A 19,003-nucleotide genomic window follows, 5' to 3' on the forward strand; every position below is an offset into this window, starting at 1 on the left:
ATTATGCAAAGCAGAACGTCCCCGTCACCATAAAGAAGGAGGAAACAGGCAACGGTGGACAATGTAGAAGGAGGAGAGGAGGAAGCGAGGGAGAAGTGGAAAGAGCGAACTGGTCGTCGATCTTTAAAGGGCCCATGAAAGGAATTTTTGGACTGGGATAAATCAACTTCGATTGGGATTTTACTGATAGCACATCGTTCAGTGAGCCAAAAGAAGAAAGGTAGAAAGTCAAAAGCCTAACTTTCAGTACGAAAATTTGAAAACACAGCGGACTATTTCGTAGGTGCTTCCGCTCGTAAGCTATCTGACTTTTCACTGTGATACATCCGCAGTCCCCGCAGCGCGTCACCGGGCCCCCGCAGCGCGTCACCGGGCCCCCGCAGCGCGTCACCGGGCCCCCGCAGCGCGTCACCGGGCCCCGGCAGCGCGTCACCGGGCCCCCGCAGCACGCCACCGGGCCCAAACGCACGTCACACGACACCGGACTCACTTATTCCCTTCCCCCCTAAGCTGACATGGCGGTGGAAGCTACGCGCTTGCCGGACCAATCAGCCGCCTCCCTTTCATCACCTGACCTCATTCTCTGCGCGTGGGCACTGGGTATGGGCGAGAGAGCGTAATCATGTGGCAAAAATGTGGCTGGCCCAACGAGCACGTAGCTTCCAGAGCACTATCAGCTTCGGTGAGAACGGGGTGGGGAAAGCAACTTTTGTCTGAATTTTGAGCGACGGGCTGATCTTCTGGGGGGACAATGGCGAAGCCTTCTTGAGAATGGCTGTGTCCGGGTACACAAACGAGAGTCCGGACCAGAGGGGACTCCCCCTTTCCGTCTTCTTCAACTGTTAGGTAGAATGCGCGATTTCTGAGTTGACGAGGAAAGCTAAACAGGAAAAAGTTATAAAATCGTTTCATGATTCCTTTCAGAAAAGTTTTTGAGGGAAAAGAATGCTGAGGAAGAGAAAGCACACAGAACACTGGAAAGAGGAGGAGGTTTCCTCCTCTCCTCTCCAGCATTCCATTTACTTCCTCCCCCCAGCCCTCCTTTCCCTCGAGTACTTTTAACACGAACAGGCACTCGCGGTAGGACCGCAATAGACCCTTTGCAGAAATCCCTAAAGCCCGCGCGCGTCGCACGACCCATTATGGGAGTTCACGGTACGCCGCTCCCATCGTCTTTCCTCCGCTATCACGAGACATACGCGACCATGCACGGTTACCAAGACAACAACGCTCGAGCAGCCGAGTCGGGCGAGCGCACGGAAAAGGAGGAGGGGGTATCGCGTTGGCTACCTTGCGAGGCTGCCCCTTTCTCATCCTTCTCCCTTGTACAGGCTCCGTCGTCTGCTACAAGAACGCTTTGTCGAACCTAGTCAAGCTCTGCCACGGTTGCGGCGCAAAATGAGGGGATTCGGTGAAACTGCCAAACGTAAGGGTAAGTTACGACGAATAACATATTCAAATACGTGAATAGCACAACGCAGACAAGAGTCGAACCGGGTACCACAGGCAGAACGGATTCGCTACGCCGCCAACGATGCACGTCGTTCCGGCGGATGGCCGGGATGGCGGATGGCTGTGACTAAACGGTAGCTGCCGGGAGCCACACGCAATCGCAGAGACGCAACGAGAAAGCGCGTGATAATTACCGGGGGTACCCAAAATCCGCTGCCGTCGTGGCATTGTACAGTCGGCCGTAAAAAAGGTGAACACGAGGGAGCGATGGACCGGCCGGTGATAAGGCGACACGGGGCGCTACGATAGCGTAAGCACGCTGGGGCATCGATTACCGAATGAGTCCACTCTCGGATGCACGGGGGACGTCGACACACCGAAGCCGTTCTCAAAGCGCGCTTTCCAAACGACACAGCGTGACTGCGCACATGTGTTCTGTTTGCGCCCTCTCCTTGAGAGCAGGACTATCTTTTTTATTTGCGTTTTGCCGCCATTTACGATTTATTGAGGCTTAACTGTCAAGGCTGGCGAATGAGAGGAAATAAAAAGCGTCGTCGCACGCTTGACGCGCCACCTCCAAAAATAAACCGCCCGTAAAAAAAAAAAAAAAAAAATCTACAAACGATGATTTCTTTAATGCACCCCTGCGATTCAAAAGTGAGAACGTCCCGGTCGCTCCCGCTCCCCGTGTTATCGCGAAATACAACGCCGCGTCTGGCGATTTCCCCGTGCTGGCCGCCCATCACTTGTGTTCATCTTTTTTGAGGCCAACTGTACGCAATGCAACAAATGTATTGCCGGCGAAAAGCATACGGATTCTGGGCAGCGCTACGGAAAGCAGCTTGCTCAAACGAAAAGTCCTGCGAAGAGAAACGCGATGTCAGACATCCGACAGCATCTCTTCTGCGAGTCCACAAACGTCGCACAGCTTGCGTTTTTTTAAATATCGTTTTTAGAACTATCAAGTTGAAGACGGACGAAATAGCACACACTCATCATTTTGAGGTTTCCTACAGCATCTCCCATACTGGGATCGGGCTCCTGTACTTTTGCAATTTCCACGGCGACTATGGGCAGACGTATTTGTTTACAGAGACAATGAGGTGGGATTATACGTGCGACGTGTAGTGACCAAATCAGACTTGCCTTATTTAACGACTCTGCCCTTGCATACAGCGTTATTTTTGTGACGGACGCCACGCTGAATTCCGGTATATATACTGCCGGGTCACGAAAAAGCTGCCTCAGAACTATAACCAAGGAGAACAGCCGAGAAACAATATGGCTAGTAGAGTGGTAGGAACACTTCAAATTCTAGCGCCTTGCAGTCGGCACGTGAGGTTTAAAGGGGTCATGAAACGATTTTCCTACTTCTTCCTCCTTAGCTTTAATCCTCAACTCAAATGCGAATTGTGAAATCACGTCGTCGTGACATTCTTCGGCACCGGTGCGATGACTGCTAGCTTCCACCGAGCTTTTTATGCACACCATAAAACTTGTCATTCCCCAGTGACGATAAGTTCCGTCAGGGTACTCATTGGCCACGAACGCGAATCCGAATATTCGCCGACGAATTGATTGTTGACGAGCGCATACGTCATACTGACGCAGTTCTCGTGTCCAATGCGTGAGCTGGGCTCTGCTGACGTCAGTTTGGCGCCGGTGACGCGTTTTGGGAACCGCGGATGTATCATAGTGAAAAGGCGGAGAGCTTTCGAAGGAAAGAAGGTACCAAATAGTCCGCTATATTTTCAAATGTTCGTACCGAAAAGCTGGCTTTTGACGTTGTACCCTCTTTCTTTTGGCCAACTAAACGATATGCGTTTAGTAAAGTCCCAATTTAAAATCATTTATTCCAGCCCAAAATTCGTTTCATGGCTCCTTTAATGTCAGAATGAATAACCCTTTAAAAAAATCACAGCGATGTTGTGTTTTGTGTCCTTTCCTGGGTTCAATTCGTGCGTTTTCTGGTATAACTAACGCACTCCTATCTGTAATATTAGTTTTTCTTCGGACACCAGAGAACACATGAAATGAATCGAAAAGTAATTCTGGATTTTCTTTCCCCAGGCATCGTATACGCCAGAATTCAACACGGCGATTGTCCCGAGAAAACGATATCTAGCACAACTGACCCAGTTCTCGTCTCGCCCAAAATCTGCCCCCATCCGCAGCCCACACGCGCAGGAACTACCTCCGCCACACACTCCTTCCGTGTCTCACCCTCCTCCAACAAGGAGTCAAAACCAAGCGCATTATTCCCAGAAATAAACTAAAAAAAAAAAAAAAAAAGGTCCGGTCATCCGAGGCCGAGCTAGCCAAACGTCGCCAAGCTCCTCGAAATCGCTCGTCCTGGCGGAAAAGTGAGATTGATGGCGGGGCCGCAGCCTCCGCCTGGACGCTGTCGGGCCATACTTCTTTCACCCCTAAGCTGACAGTAGGGTGGAACCCACGTGCCCGTTGAACCAGGCAAACTTCTATCTCTCAGACCGTGATCACGCTCATAGCCACGCGCAGAGGTCAGGTGACGAAGGGTCTGAGACGGCTGATTTGCTCCGGCGAGCACGTATACCTCCCACCGCACTGTCATCGTAGGGACGAGCGCGGTAGAGGACAGGGCAATCCTTATATAACTCGCCGAAGCTCGCCGACCCAACCGATCACCCACCCCCCACCGCACCACGTCGTGTATCCCGGCGAGCAAGCCCGGGGTTCGAGCGGGCACGTCCGCTCGTCCGACGCAGCGGCCGAACGAGCGGAAAGGGAGGCGCCACGCGAGCCAGCCCTCGCGATCCCTCGACGAAGAACGTCTCCCGACTTAAGCCTAATCTCGGCGGCCACTCGACCATCGCTCCGATCCTCTCGTCCGTCGTCTGCACTTCAAGTTGATCGAGGTCGTTCGAGGCCGGACGCGTGCTGGTTTGTCCATCGTTGCGGCCCGGCAATGTGGACAGGCGGTTAGCGTGGACGCCGTCCCTTTTACGTCTTGAGTTTCAAGTTTAGCGGACACACGGGTAATAAGGCACAAAGCGCAGAAATTTGTGTCCCAAGCGAGTTGCGGTCGCTCCGTCTTTCCAAGCCCGTCGAGTTTGCTTATGTCAGCAATGCTCGAAAGCATAAATGCTACACGGACAACTAAGTTGGAGCTTTAGCGAAAGCCTTCTACTGTACGATTTAACGTAGGAGACAAGTTGGTTCACAAGAATACTCGAGAAGTGTGAACAGATCTCGCGCTTCTTGGTCACGTATATTTTTAATAAAGTAAAAAAAAAAAATGCAACCGCTCGCAACCGAAACCAAAACATGTGCACGGAGGCTCGGAGGAGAGAGCTGCCGGAAGTTACGTGGCTATCGCTACCTCCCTAGTCCTTATTTTTTTTTTTTTTTTTGCGTTTTTCCGTTTTAATGGGTGAGAAGCAGACAACGACGAGGGCGTTGCTTGAACCGTTTGTCGTGCGATTGTTTCGCGCTTCGAGACCCCTTACGAAAATGCTCCCCTTGTTTGAAGCTGTAGAATCCCTGCACAATGATGGACACAAAAGACGCAGCCAATGTTGGAATCTTAGACACTCTACTAATGACATTTCATTTCTAGCTCGATTCCTTGATTAGTTTCGTCCGCTCATCGGGGATCGCCCGTTACATGTAGCCTCCTCCCCTTACCCCTCTCGTGATCCCCTTCCCCCGTCACGATTGAATGACTTTACCAAGAGATCGTGATGTACAACTCCCTTAAATGCGTTTTCCCATTCACCCACTCGCTTATGTAGTTTTAGAATCTCACATTTCTCTGTTGTCCCTTGTTCCGCCATTGTGCAATGTTTCAGACCTTTTAACAATGAGCACGTGACTTTCGGAAGGGCTCTATTGGCGACGTACGCGATCGAAAACGTCGCTGTGGTCGGCCTTCCACGATTGGCCGAATGCTGACTATGACGTCAGGAAAGGATCTATCATCGACGGAAAGAGTAATGTAAGAACTTCAATTTTGGTAGTGTTGGTTTCAGAGCGCAATGATTACAAGCTTCCACCATGCTCATTACACACACCATGGAACTTGTTTGTTCGCAAGGTAATGACGTCAGCAGAGGGCGCCACCGAAACATCTCGCCGCCAATACCCCTTCCACTTGCTGTTCTGTGCTTGAAGATCGATTGGCCGGTACCACGAACTACAGTGCCGAAGTAAGTGCTCCCCGTCCGTCGCAGCGTCGGTCCATTGTGCGCCGCCATCGCGTCGCCAGTATGAGAACGACGTGTACATCTATACCTCCTGTGATCTGCGCAACAATTCTTTTCGATCAACGTATTTGCAGGTTCTTGGAAACCACAAAAAATGGGGTATATATATATATATATATATATATATATATGGAATGTGTGTTTTAGATGAGCCACGACCTTGAACATAATTGACATGCATCAGTTTGAACGGCCCGTGACCGCGGAAAAGAAAGTCAGCGCGCATGAAACCGGCCAATTATCGACCGGCAAACCTTCGGGCGGAAAGAATACGAATTTCGAGCCGCAAATTGCGTTCTGGGTAGTTGGGCGCTTGTCGGTCATGTTCAAATATCAGACTGCATAGTAGGGTTCGTTAATGATGGGATTAAAGGGAAGCTGAGGAGGTCCACGAAGTCGAACGAATAGTAAGAGTTGCAATCTGTAATCTAACGTGTGTGCGAAGTGTCTATATTACTCTAGATGAGTCTTTCAAGAGTGAGAGAAAAAAGAGCAAACACGCGATGGCTTGTTCGCGCTAACAGTGTCGCGGAGTGCCCGAGCCGTTCGACGCACTTAGAGCCAGCAGCAGCAAGGCACTGAACTCGTAACCAACTCCAGTAGCGCTGGAGGCCTTCAGAAACTCACCCGCTGTTCCCTGAGCTGCGCCTCGAGGGCCTCCAGCGAGTGGCCCGGTCCTGCGACTCCCTGGCGGTCCAGGCGGGCCTCCATGCGCGCCAGCCAGGCCTCGAGCTCGCGACGTCGGTCGTCCAGGCTCCGGCCGGAGTCCGACGCCAGGCCTTCCAGCTGACGGCGCCGCTGCGAGGTCGCCGCTTCGCTGCGGTCCCACTCCTCGCGCAGCGACGCCACTGCTCGTCGAGAGAGAACAGAGAGATCCAAAGTTGCGGTAAGGTTACCCGAACTCCGCATATAGCGTCGGGGACGACCGATAAGCACTCGGAGTCGAGATAGCGCAGATGCCCGTGTTGTACTCCGTTCACATCCAAGCTGATAGTGCGGTGGAAGCTACGTGCTCGTTGAACCAGATTTTTTTATCTTTAGTTCGTTTCAGTGCGCACGGCTTTTTTGTTTTCAGTTCTTTTTTTGTTTGCTGCTGACCACTGAAGGGGCCCAAGGGCTTCCAAACTGTAAACTACACCTTTTTTTTTCTCTGGGTACCCCATCATAATCGATAGAAAATAAACGTACTATTATTATTATTGTTATTATTATTATCTTTGACCACTGGATCGCGCTTCCGCCCATACCCACGCACAGAGAGAGGGGTCAGGGGATGAAACGGAGGTAGGTGATTGGTCCGGCAAGTGCGTAGCTCGCACTATAGTGTCAGTTTAGGGGTGAATGGAGTATAGTGCCCTCGATTTAGAAGCGAGGAATATAAGGCGTTTTCGAGCGGTAAAGATTGGGTTTGTTGCCCTCACACGACAAGATGTCGGGGGCTGATCTATGATCTTGTACCGTTCCTGTTTGCCGTTAATGTGGAGCACTGACAAAGCTACAAGCGCGAGCTCTGTGCATTAGGAAGCGCCTCGGCTGCACGAACACATGCGCAGGAGGAACGCTCGTCAAACTCACCCGTTAGCGCTTATAACCATTGCTGCCTCCAAAGTTAAGGTCCGTATTTGGCTCCTAGTATGAGCGAAATATCAGTGAATGTTTTACGGGCCTTCTCATTAAATTAGCACATGCTTCAAATCAATCAATCCAAGGTTGCCATGCGAGCGATAGATACTTGTTGATGGCATGCTACCAGAGCTGTTGAGGAAGTACACGTGTCCGGATACCGGCGGCGAAGCACGCCATACAATAGAAAGAGGTGAAAGCCGCCGTGACAACAATTTACTCGTGCTCTCCCCTGTTAGAGATTGTAAATCACTCGACCTGGTCTCCATAGCCGAGTGATAGTTATAATATCAAGTGACAAGAATTGTTGATATTTAAGAAAAACTGTCCTGACAAAACAATAAAACACCAATATTCCTCTCAATGGTTACGTGAGAGACAAAGACATTTATCGTCGTAACCTTCTCGTAGTCACCAAACATATGCAAACTATACAAAATAAGCTGGAAAGTATTTTAAACCAGTGCAATTTTAGGCACGATCGAGAGCACCAGAAACGTTTATTGTACTCCCATTATTATTACTACTATAACCTCGACGCGGCTGTGCTTCGTGTATGACCCGCACGCGAGGGCCGTCAGCTGTATACTGATATCAAGCAAAGGAATGTCATCGGTCGATAGAGACCAACAATAATGGTTAGTTCCCTACGGGCACACTTCATCGAAGCATTTCCAAGCCGCGGTCACCGCCTGCTGCCGAGAGGGCGAACAGTTCGGAGTCGAACAAAATAGACGGTCGGTAAACAAAACAAATACAAAAAAAAAAAAAACACGAGGCTTCCGAATCTTCTTGAGGAGGCTAAAGTAGACAACAAAAAATACGCAAAAAAAAAACAAAAAAACACGAGGCTTCCGAATCTTCTTGAGAAGGCTAAGTGGACGCGCTCGAACCCGAACCGAGGTCCGGCCACAGGCCCTCATTAAGACTTCCGCACAAGTGCTCCCAGGTCCAGGGACCGAGTGGCTCTTCAGCCAACGACTCGGATTACTGACCGCCTCCAAGCTCTGCCTATATACACACAAACACGCACACCGCGGCTCCTAGCTTTTTCAGCTCTGAGCTTTAATGCGAGCAGTTCGCCCCAGCCGTAGCCTCGTTGTGTAGCCCGCCGTCAAAATTCGCATGCTCCTTATAATAGCTAAACATTTACCCCCCCCCCCCCCCCTTCTCCCCCCCACTTTTTTTTTTTAATACTTACTAAAGAAAACGGATTATTAGGACCACAGGAAAAGAGGGAGTTCGTCGGTTCCAACTTCTACGCTGCCGATGAGTGTGCCCCCCACTGTTTCATTTTAATGCTCATTCTTTTTTTCGAAGCCGTTATGACCGTAGCTCCTTTTTTTTTACTGTTGTGAGCCATTCTTTCAGCCGCTAGACTAGCTTTCCCTGAACGACTTTCTGCTCTTTTTATCTGTTTTCATTGCGCGAGTTTTACGACGAGCGTCACGTTTATCCCGGAGGATCGTCTCTACCGCAAAGCTCGGGAGGCAGGCAGGAGAGCGTACTCAACGAAGACCGCTTTCCTTTCTTATCTTTTTTTATTATACAGCCCTAGAAATGTAACGACTTAATCCTTCGTTTGTTTCTCTCTCTCTCCCTCTCAATCTCCCGCAGCGGCGTAAAAGAGCTGCTTGCCGCTACCAAACCGCCGGAAGCCCATCATAACCTATCGTCCTTTCCATCATATTGTATCCTCCCCTCACGGAACGCTTTAGACGTAACATTGCCGTTCTTCGCGCGAAAATTAGATTTTCCTGAGAAAGAGACTACAGAGCAAACTTTTTAATACCTAAAAAGCACTTCACTTCTTCCTCTGCCTCGGAAAGAAAAGAAGGCGCAGGTCTCCTCGTCGAAACAAACAACATACTCTAAAGAAGAAAGCTCCCTTGATAGCTCGCGTGCGGTCTAACGCGTGACGCTCGTTAGAGACAAACTGCATTAGGTAAATTTACCCAGCAACGGCTCGAACCAGTATCACCATACCTAAAAAAAATAGACCGTTAACGGTCGCTGTCTGAACATTCACTGTCAATTTCCCCTTTGTTCCCTCCGCTTCCTCGGCCAACAACGCGGATAAAGCGCGTTTATACATACTATAGTCACTCATCCCTTAAACACGCAGAATATGCGCAAATATTTGCACTGCGCTTGCACGGGAAGTATGCGACGCTATGAAAACTACCAGCGCGAACGTGTCTTCAGGTTGAACATCCCATTCGCACGATGGTGCGTGCGCAAATGAAACACTGGGCCGCGCCACCAGCAGCTTATTGACAGCGTTGTGTAAGAAGTGCAAGAAACGAAATAAAGTACCCATTTATTCGCTCCTCAAGCCTATAGCCACTTTCACTGACGAAGCAACTCATTACGTCATTAAGTCGGACCGGGATCGGAAACGCTAGCACGCATCAATATATACCCCTCAGCCGTCATCAAAACCTCGACCACCTTCCCACTCTCTCCCCTCTTTCAACTCTTCCCCTAATCAGCTTTAGGGAGAATTAAAGCGACCGCTCATCGTAAAATTCCCATGACGCGAGACGACCGGGCGCTCAACTCGCGACGGTAATGCGTTAATTACAACGAGAAAATAATAATAACGGAGAAGGGCTTCCTTGTTGCTGAGTCACCCGAGAAGATGAAACAGAAAGCAAAATAACACGCAAAACAAAGAAACAAACAACACCAACAACGTTTTCTTCCGTTTTCCATCATAGCCTTTATCCTTTCTGCTCGCGCTAATGCACTTCTCTTAATTTCACCGTGCGTTTCAGAAACATCGCGCGAAGAACAAACGCTGCCGCTCTCGCAAAAGCCCGCTACGTCTTCGTAAGCTTCACCCAAAAGGGTCGGCGTTATTTCTTTGTTTTCATCATTCACTTAGGTTTCGAAAGACCCGTACGCTCGGGAAGCTTATCAGGTTCAACCGCAAAATTAACATAACGAGCAGCGCCGCTCCCAGATATCCTTTCCTTCTTGTTTCGTTATTTGCTTCTTTTTTTTTTTTAGTTTCTCCCCGCCCCCTTTCCCACCCAGGCGCGAATGCAAAGCGGCCGATCTATGAGGAGAGTGATTAGAGGCATAATTAAAGGCCCTAATCTTTTGAGTCTGGAGTCGCCACCCGCCCACCCGCACGGCTCGCTCGCTGTTTATACCGAGCGTATTCCGAATTCTCGACGAACGCACAGCCAGAACATATACAGGATGTAAGAGGACGCGAAAAAACGAGCCATACGCTTTTCGCGCCGCAAAACACGGAATTATACGCAAACCCCGGCCACGATGTGGCGCTAGACAAGTGGATAAGATATATGGGTGATTTCATCTCAAATCGTGCAAGAAAAAATGACGCGTCCTCAAAAAATTTTGAAAAAAAAAAAAATCATATATGTTGGCGGAAAATGTGCGACTAGAACTAAACTGAAAATTAGTACTACGGATTTTTTTTTTCTTTTTCGTTTTGCGTTCTTGAGTTCTGGGTTTTGAAAGACAAGAAGGCAGGTCTCGCGATTTTCGGAGTTTTCACGAGTGACACATTTTGGAGTGTTGATAGTTTAGATCACTATTTGTTTTCACAACAGCTATCTTTTTTTTTTTTTTAAGATTTTGTATAGAAGGGTTAAAGTTCTCTAGAAATGCGCTTTTTTATTTTATTTCATGAAATGCAAATTCTTGAATCTTGCACCTTTTACAATTATGGGACAAGTTTTACCCGAGCTAACTTTCGATGAACACTTATTAAAGGCATAAGGAACATCGAATGAAACCTTGTAGCTGAGCCCATCTAAAAACTATAATATCGTTAATTTAAATATAGTTAACATAGAAGAACCAACACTAAACTTGAGAAAAAAAAAGCTAGAAATACGAAATACAACGCCATTTTAAAAAAAATACAAATTTCTTCTAATTTTTTTTTTACATGAAACGTTTTGGTGGAGCTAGTCAAGCAGCGTCAAAAGTGCTTCGTCATGGCGTTCGTCGTTTTTGTGCACTTGCCATACCAGCGGCTACGCATGGTCGCGGCGCATTCACCCTGCGTGGTCAGTTAAGCCGGTGACAGCGCTGAGACGACAAGCGCAATGACGAGTCACTTTTGACATCTTATACAATCGTGTGCGCAACAAAGACGAGGACAAAAGCAGAGAAGAGGACACAACAAGGCGCACACGATTGTGCGCCTTGTTGTGTCCTCTTCTCTGCTTTTGTCCTCGTCTTTGTTGCGCACACGATTGTATAAGATGTCAAACCAACTCGCCCAAACAACCACTCTTCTTGAATTCACTTTTGACGCTGCGTTCACCGCGCGTGCACAGAAACCAAATTCAAGAGGAGTGAAGCGTTTGCGCATACCGACAGCAGCGCCACCTCAGTGGCGTGACGTCGGTGAGTTGAGTCTGTCTGTACTATGAGAAAACCGTCCGCCAATGAACGGAAACGAACGAAAAGTGGAGTAAATACGGGACAGTTCGTTGGGCTCGTCTGACGATCTGTAGAGAGTAGTTCTAAAAAGATAGGACACACTCCCTTCCTTTATTATTTTTTTAGGAAATAAATTTCAAGAAACGGTTCTACATCACTGCGGAAGCCGACTCTCACGCTTACGTACCCTCCACTCTTCAATGACCCAAAGCCATCGCGACAAACAGCTCGTCCCTCCAAATCTCGTTCTCGCCTCTACCAGTACGCTTTTGTGGACAGTGATCATAAAGTTTACAATGTTTCTCGAGGCTATGGTCGCCGAAACGACCGATGAAAGTTTAAGGCGATCGATCGTTCGTTTTTTCAGCTCGACTGAAAAAGTATTGACTCGTCGCTGGTTAGACGTAGAACGGATCAATGGCAGCCGAATCCTAGGAACGAACCTAAAGCCCTAATCATACATACCCATCGCGCATCGTTTCCAGGTTCTAATCTTTATTTAGCGTTTGCGTGAAAAGAGGAGTTTCGAATCGAAGGGGATGGGTCATAAACTTGCTAAAAATTATTTATGTATTTCTTTTTCCCTTCTTTAGGTTGTAAATGCTGGCTCCGGTCATAAATACGCCCTAAAAAAAAAAAAAAAAAAAAAAAAACACGGGAAGTTGAAAAAATAAACACTCTACAACGGGACAGTTTTCTCAACAAGGCGCCTTCAAGTGTTCTGCATGAGAGTGTCACCACATGGTTTTACACTTCTGTTTTAGAAATAGGAAATATATAAGCGTTGTTTCACATGCCAAGCTATATGCAAATACATTTTTTGAGTCTGAATTAAAGAAAAATAATAATAATGAACACAGGTTGTGAGAGCACTGCTGCTTAACATATACCTTTGCATAATAGCTACAGTCAAATTTTGAACATTCTACTGCAATGTAGATATCAACAATCACAATTCTTAATTTCTTTTTTTTTTTCGCCTAAGTGTTCGCCAGATCGCGGGGATTGCTTCTCCGCAGTGTATCCGTGCTTGAGAAGAAGCGCACTCAAGGGGGCTCACCCGCAGCGATCAAACCCTTGAAAAGTACGAGCATCGTAGTTAATTTTGAAGTGAATATCAAATAGCATATTATCTCGAAACTACTAATAGAAAATTCGAATATTCGCGCAACCCTAATCTTCGCACATAATGCTTAACATAAAAACTGTACTTTTTATTTTTTAGTAGCATCTCCAACAATGTCACGTGCGAGACGCTTTCAGTTTCCTTTTCAAGAAAGCTCCCTTTTGGCGCAGACATGGCGCAAATTGTGCACAAATACAGCCTTTGGAACAGAATGTAGCAGGTTATTCATTCTGACGAAGATCGGCGAAAATGGCGCAGCAGTTCCACCCATGCTCTGGGTCCCGTAACGTCAGGTTACGCTACATCAATTTTCCCGCCAAATTTAACGGGGAAACTGAATCGGTGCATCGGCCACATTACGTCAATTTTTCCGCTAAATTTAGCGGTAAAACTGACGGCGTTTACGCTCACGCCGTTACAGAATAGTGGAACGGGCCACTAACAGCTGTCGCTGTAAAACATACACGAAAAACAAAGGACAGTAGATATACACGACCTGTCTTTGCGTTTAAAATGGGCTGGCAGAAAGGCAATCTTTTGCCTTCTGGAGCATGACTTGACGCATTTATGATTTTTTTTTTTTTGCAGGATGTAGTTTTTTTATAAATTTTAAGTTGAAATTCAGTGCTCCGCTTGTCTACTACCTATCTCTGTCTTTGTCTATCGCAGGCTGTATCACCAATTTGTTAATATTAAAGAGGTTTACTCCATTGAAATTTTTGGTGCTTTTCTTTCGTCTTTTTTATACATCCACTTTTAATACACCTATCTCACGTGGGCCGAATCCTATCTGCTATCCTAATGTCAGCCAAGTGGGCAGACTACCTCGAAAAGTAACGAGAAAAATAGCGCGTTTCCCTCTACAGTCCCGCTAACGAGTCAGACGGGCCAGTTCCATCGTTTAGTAACGTAAATATGTCTAGACAAACGACCCGCCCCGGCGGACGAAAACCCGAGAAGCTGCAACGGACCGCGAGTGCACACGCCGTGCGCTCTGTAGAGATCGGGTTTCCCTTTCAGCGATAGCAAGCCCACAGACGCGGCGAGTCACGAAAGCAGCAACAGGAAGCAGAGCAGGCAGAGGTATGACCCGTTTTACCTTACGACGGACAGCTGAGGGCCACACGAGCCGTCCCAGGCAATCCAACACTGTACATTTCGCATTCGACAACACGTCGTTTCTACCCCCTACAAAGGACCGCGACGAACGCCACCAACCCTCGCTCAAATGCCGTGCGACCCTCACGCAACCGTCGGGAAGGGCGCGTAGTCACATGACAGGTTGGCCGCGCTGGATAAGCAAGGATGGCTCGTAGCGTCAGCTACGGTCCATCACAAGGAGAAACGAGTCTCGAGGCTGAGTGCGGGCTTCCCCATTACCCCCAATTAGAGGGTCCCTTCTGCCGGCGCGGCGCCAGCCACGTACCTGTGAGTCGCGACCAGAAAACGAGCGGGTGGCGAGAGCGGCTATCGCCTTTCGTACGTTCGAACACGCTCGTCTTCTCTTGAGTGACAAAAAAAGAAAGAAAGGAGTCTCGCTTCGATCGGCGCGCTGACTCGAGGGAGGCCCCCCGCCCACAGCGCACGCTTCAAGAAGCCGCCCCGCGCGTCAGCGCCACATTCTCCGTGCGAGACCTTGTTGGTAGGGAAGGGGGCCGAATACCTACGCTTCGCGCCGCTAAAGGAGCTGCACTTCAGAGTACGCTGCCTGGAACGCGTCTCTGACCGGTGCGTTAAGCGTCCCATTCCGCCCATTAATCCAAAGTGGTACCGAAAAGTGGCAACAAATGACGTCACGAAAGCCGGAGCGTCACGCTGTCGGATGTCGCGATCCTGGTGGTTGGTCGTAGAAGATCCGAAAACAAATAAAAGCACGAACAGACGCGAGTGTCGCTGTCGTCGCAGCGTCTCACCCAACTCCTGGCTGCCGAAACTTCCGTGGACTGCCAAGCTGGGGAGCGATCTGCGGCAGAACGGGCGTGTCGGCCACAGCCACCACCGCTGCTACGACACCAGCCAGGATGGTCGCGACCGTCAACAGCGCGACACTTCTATGACGTCATCAGGCGGAAATCGAGGGACCACTATTTTGGACCCGGTAAACACACCGGTTGAAAACGCGTTCCAGGCACCAGACTTCAGAGTCACGATGCGTCAGGTGCTTCAAATTATAGTTGCCAGTCCTCCGAAGCTTTATTTGAAATGACAGGAAGCACTCGTCCATCGTCCAGAAATGTTAGAACAGTCTGCAACTGAGCAAAAAAGGATACCGCGGTAGACCCTTTTCGGAAGTCAGTCTGCTCGCTCTGTACAGAGCCGAACCCAACGCCCTAATGGCGGCACTCCACACCAAGAGAAGCGAAAGTCTTCGAAAGTACAGAGCAGAAAGCTTCTGGTACGTCACCATGGATTCTCGACGTTGAGGGCGCTTGATTTAGCTGCTCTTGGTGTCCTATCACCTGTGTAGCATGTAAAATAACGATTTTCAAGGAGCCATAAAGCGATTTTTCTACTTTCGCTAAATACTACTTATGGCTAATTCGCGTGATTCTTTCAGAGGCCTGACCGGCTGGTTCTTTTCGAGTGCGCCTTTCCATCTCAGAGAGCTCCCTGGCACTCCGTCTCCAGCCGTCGGGATGCGGAGTGGCGCAGGCATCACGTGGTACTTGGACGAGGATCACGTGGTTTTGTTCAGGATGGCAGGCAATGGTCTGCGGTGATGTGCGGGGGCCGGCATGAGAGCGATGGATATCTGGTTCCGCCAAATGCTAGCTCGTGCGTTCGACAGTGCGAGGAATTACAACGGACGGGGCGACATTCGCTTGCGACCGTGACAGGAAACCTCGTCGTGGGAAATACTCGCAGTGCATTTATGAGATCGCCAATCTCACGGCGGTGAATCCGCTAAGCCTAACCGGTGAAGAAACAGCTTGTAGCTGTTTTACCGTTCTTTTTTTTTTCAAATTTCTTTTTGTCTTAGGGGATGTATTCGCCCTGAGAGAGACAGACATGCAGACACCCCAATTTCCTCCCCAATAGCAGTCGCCAAAAAAAAAAAAAAGGAAAAGAAAATTTGGAAAATAAGAGCATTGTTTATCCCCTGAACTCGGAGCCAGAACAGGCGGCCACGTGGCCTTAGTGCCTATACTTCGTTTCAGCTGAAGTCCAGACGCAGCCGACGCTACAAGCGCGAGAATGGGGCCCTCAGCAGTGCTTGCAAGGCACGAACGCTCGTGCTTGGCAGGGACGCTGAATGCCCGGAACTTGCGCTTGAAGCATCGGCTGCGTCTCGACTTCAGCTGAAACAAAGTATATCCTATGCCGCCAACGTTCATCATACCCACGTGCTGGGTGTCGGCAAAGTAAAAGACGCGCGCTGGGCTCCAGGCATTGTTAGAGTTCGGCGATTCTCGTCACCGCAGTGGTCGGACACGCTCGCCACTACGCGAGTGTCCGCCGAGGCATTGATTGCGACGAGCCGAAGTCGAGTGTTCACGCAGTTCTCGTGTCCAATTCCTGAGCCGCGTTCGACTGTACCCAGGTGGGTGGTCTCGATTACGTCATCAAGCTTTGCAAAGGCAAGACTGAAAGGAATAGTCCACCTTTATCCTCGCAATTTCACCGCGACAAAGAAGCCTCTGAATCAGGGGTTGTCTATGCGAGTATACTTAGGCCAGACTAGGGCCAGCACGCCTCTGCAAAGACATGAACATTCCAACCCGATATCGTTTCATGAACCTTTTAAGGAACTTTACCCGGCCCACAAAAATCGGTTTCTCAACGCATCGCGTTGCGATTTACTACAGAGGTGCAAGCAGGTGGTGAAAGTTTACAGTGGAAAAATTATGGACAAGTTCCGAGGACACCTACCTAAGCACTTGTTACGAGTTGTGAATGTGAAAGCATGAATGTCGTTCTTCCGCTCCCTTACTTTGTCTGCGGTGTACTGGCGTGGAGGCCCACGTATCGCCACTGTCGAGGTTGCGGCCGGCGGCCGAGCGCGCATTCTCGTGAAAGGCCGTCGCGACACGTATTTCGACGACGGCTATCCCATACAAACAACCGTCTGAGACATATTTTGTTGCACTTTCGATTTTATACGAATGCATGAACTGCAGAGTCAGTCGAAATACGCGGACGAGTGAATCGTACCGATCGAATGGAGTGAAGGTTACACGACAACCGAAAGACAAACTTCTGGCAGAACCGGAAATCAAACTCAGGGTCACCTCACTGCCGCTGACGTATGCTAATCACTACAACCTCGTCTCTCGGTGTTTTCTACGTCCAAAGACCAAACCAACAAAGGAAATTGACAGCTAAAAGAGACGGACAAACCCGGGAAGCAGAAACAATACGCGAGCGACTCCGCTCTTCAAAGAGTAGCTTCAAAAAAACTAACCCCGTTTTAAGAAAACTGGCTAGCAAAGAGCTAAATGAGGTGCCGCTATCGTATTCCATCGTATCACGCATTGAGCGAAATAGCTTCGTAATACCATTTGACACCGCTCTCGTCTTTTCCTCCTGCATAACTTTGCCGATCAATGTTGCTAACATAGATTCATGGTTCCGGCTGAATCAACAACGTCTCGCCCCGAAAGCGGTGTCTCCTCAAAGCACAATTAATCACTCTGATCTGTGCTTATAAAAACAAAAACAGAGAAAGAAAAACGCGACGGGGCAAGGATAGACGCGAAAGCGCGCTATCAAAATCCGCTTCAACGCGAACAATACAAACAAAAATATGACAGAGCTTGTTCTCGATGCAGGGCCACTCTATCAAAACGCAGCAGGCCCCTCTTTCCATGCTAAACGAGACAAATGGCCCGATACAGCATCCCTCCAACGACCTCGGTGCAAGACAAAGGCAGAGAAAAAGCAGGCAGCTGCTGCTTCCCCTTTTCCCTTAACCCCAAAATAAACAAACAAACAGGCACCAGCCGAACGCCGGTGAAGCCACAGTGAGGCGCACTGCCGAGCGCGTATAGTCGTCAAATGGAAAATTTCCATTTTCTACTACGTAGTTTTCACCTAGTGGCGGAGTTTGAGTGAACTGCTCCCAGGGGTTCCCGCGACAGGCAATTCAATGCAACGTACTTGTCTGCTTTTCCCTTCAGGAAAGGCGTCTCGAGTGACTTGCGTAGTCATAGCAACCGTCATGCTGTGACGCGGTGCGTGGCATTCGGCCACGTCACATCGCCAGTGACAGTTGCTACGGTTGCGCCTGAGTGGTGCGCCGCGACGCGATTTTTTCTCACATGTGCTTCCTGCTTTAGCTATTAATTTTGTAACAATAAAAAAAATGGAAGTGTGCGAAAAAATTGGTCTAACAATCAAAGGGATTCATCCGTTGGAAATCCATTAGCATTTCCAACGAATTCATTTCAATGAACGCGTGGACTTGACTTTGTTCCGTCGTCGCTTTTGGATACGGTCAGACATATCACTCGTGGAAAGGACCATAATCATCGCCGGAGCGGCAACCGAGCTGGGCCGCATTCCAAAGCGGTGCGCCGCCTCCTCGTCTCTGGCTCCGCGCAAGCTGTGCGACGCTCGGATTGGTCCAAAGTGCCGACGTCAACACGTGTCACCCTCACTATCTCTCTCCGCTGCCGACACGATCAACACGATATCTCCTCACCATCCCTCTCGAGACGACATGCGTGGTACTGACACACAGACCAACACCGGCGGGTTTTCGTGAAAACCAGCGTTTTAATGCTAACGCGTTAAACAAAAATTAGGGACATGTAGCCTTAGTCACCATGCACGCTAGAACTTCGTATCTCTCTTTTTTGTCTATAACATGACAATGAGATATCTGAAAAAGTTACACAAGGTTGTTTTTTAACCGAATTTCAAGCGTGCATGGTGACTAACTTCGGCTGCAGAACTGAGGGATCCGGGGTTCAACCCCCACCTCTGCCCGTTTTAATCTGGATGAGCATTTTACCGGCTTGCGGTCATGTATCACTACTGCGTGACGCGCGCAAAGACCCCAGACAAGCAGTTGCACAGCGCTGGCTAAATTTCTCATCTACAGTGGGTAAGAAGGCCGCCATGCTCTGGCAGACTAAACTCCTGCTGTATAAACTAACGATTAATTACTTTTACACAGGCTTCGTATTGTTGGCAA

General features: G+C 49.0%; 1 protein-coding gene across 1 annotated transcript in view; it reads right to left on the reverse strand.

Moving 5' to 3' along the window:
- LOC8023908 (dystrophin) overlaps nt 1-19,003 on the reverse strand; it is a 502,903-nt gene that overhangs the window by 157,891 nt on the left and 326,009 nt on the right. The window contains 1 exon segment of the mRNA XM_040499676.2: nt 6,321-6,541. Coding sequence (XP_040355610.2) covers nt 6,321-6,541 — 221 coding nt within the window.

Source organism: Ixodes scapularis, unplaced genomic scaffold (assembly GCF_016920785.2).
Source record: "Ixodes scapularis isolate PalLabHiFi unplaced genomic scaffold, ASM1692078v2 PGA_scaffold2__306_contigs__length_199485367, whole genome shotgun sequence".
In the NCBI taxonomy this organism is placed as follows: Eukaryota; Metazoa; Arthropoda; class Arachnida; order Ixodida; family Ixodidae; genus Ixodes; species Ixodes scapularis.